Below are 1,229 nucleotides of genomic sequence, written 5' to 3' on the forward strand. Positions count from 1 at the left end.
GAGTTCAGGACATTGCAACCTCTCCTGCTACGGAATTTTGAGGGCTCTCCTCAAAATTATGCCCTAGTTTGATGGGTTGATGTTTCTGACTGTTGCTCGTGTGGCGATCGACTGAATTTACTTCGGAATTTTGAGGGTCCTCCTCAAAATTCTGCCCCAGTTTCCAATTGCGGGGGAAAATGAAATTTTATTGCATTATGACCGAACCCATAGGGCTACCTACGTATCCCCTCTTAAACATGAATTGAGTCAGACGTAGTTCAATTTACATCATATAAGGAAAGCATAAAGATTACACATAGTAACGCTTGACTGCATCTGAATTGATCGGCTTTGGCCAGACATCTCCGTCCATTTCTACAAGTATGAGGGCTCTTCCTGTCAAAAACCGGTGGACCATGTATGGACCCTGCCAGTTGGGAGAGAACTTCCCTTTGGCTTCATCTTCATGCGAGATTTTTTTTTGTAATACTAGCTGTCCCGGTGCGAACTGTCTTGGCTTGACTCTTTTGTTGAAGGCTCTAGACATTCTATTCTGATAGAGTTGAGCATGGCAGACTACATTCATTCTCTTTTCGTCTATAAGGGCTAGTTGCTCATAATGACTTTTTACCCACTTTGCGTTGTCGAGCTTAACTTCTTGTATGATCCTTAGGGAAGGAATTTCTACCTCAGCAGGAATGACAACCTCTGTACCATAAAACAACATATAGGGGGTAACCCTGGTTGATGTGCGGACTATGGTGTGATACCCTAATAGAGCAAATGATAACTTCTCGTGCCATTGTCTGTGATTCTTTATCATTTTCCTCAATATCTTGTTGATATTCTTGTTGGAGGCTTCTATAGCTCCATTTATCTGAGGTCTGTAGGTTGTGGAATTCTTGTGTTTGATCTTGAATGTTTTGCACATATCTTTCATCAAGTCGCTGTTGAGGTTGGAGCCATTATCAATAATGATTAACTCTAGAATTCCGAATCGATAAACAATGCTGTCGCGGACAAAGTCTGCCACGACTTTCTTAGTCACTATTTTATAAGATGCTGCTTTAACCCATTTGGTGAAATAGTCGATGGCTACTAGGATAAACCTGTGTCCGTTAGAAGCAGCAGGTTCGATTGGTCCAATAACGTCCATTCCCCAGGCGGCGAACAACCACGGTGAGCTTGTTATGTTATGCTCGTTTGGAGGTACCTTTATCATGTCTGCATGTATCTGACAGCGGTGG

The 1,229-nt window shown here is 42.6% G+C and overlaps 1 protein-coding gene across 1 annotated transcript; it reads right to left on the reverse strand.

Annotated features, from left to right (window-relative positions):
• Positions 1 to 292: 292 nt before the first annotated feature.
• Positions 293 to 709, reverse strand: LOC138871666 (uncharacterized). Its single transcript, XM_070149561.1, has one exon. The coding sequence runs from the start codon at positions 707 to 709 to the stop codon at positions 293 to 295; it is 417 nt and encodes a 138-aa protein (XP_070005662.1).
• Positions 710 to 1,229: the final 520 nt, after the last annotated feature.

This window comes from Nicotiana sylvestris, chromosome 6 (genome assembly GCF_000393655.2).
Source record: "Nicotiana sylvestris chromosome 6, ASM39365v2, whole genome shotgun sequence".
NCBI classification, from domain to species: domain Eukaryota; kingdom Viridiplantae; phylum Streptophyta; class Magnoliopsida; order Solanales; family Solanaceae; genus Nicotiana; species Nicotiana sylvestris.

Bases quoted from the DNA above. Each gene is read 5' to 3' on its own strand.
- LOC138871666 (XM_070149561.1), bottom strand. From the start codon at position 709: ATGTTGTTTTATGGTACAGAGGTTGTCATTCCTGCTGAGGTAGAAATT.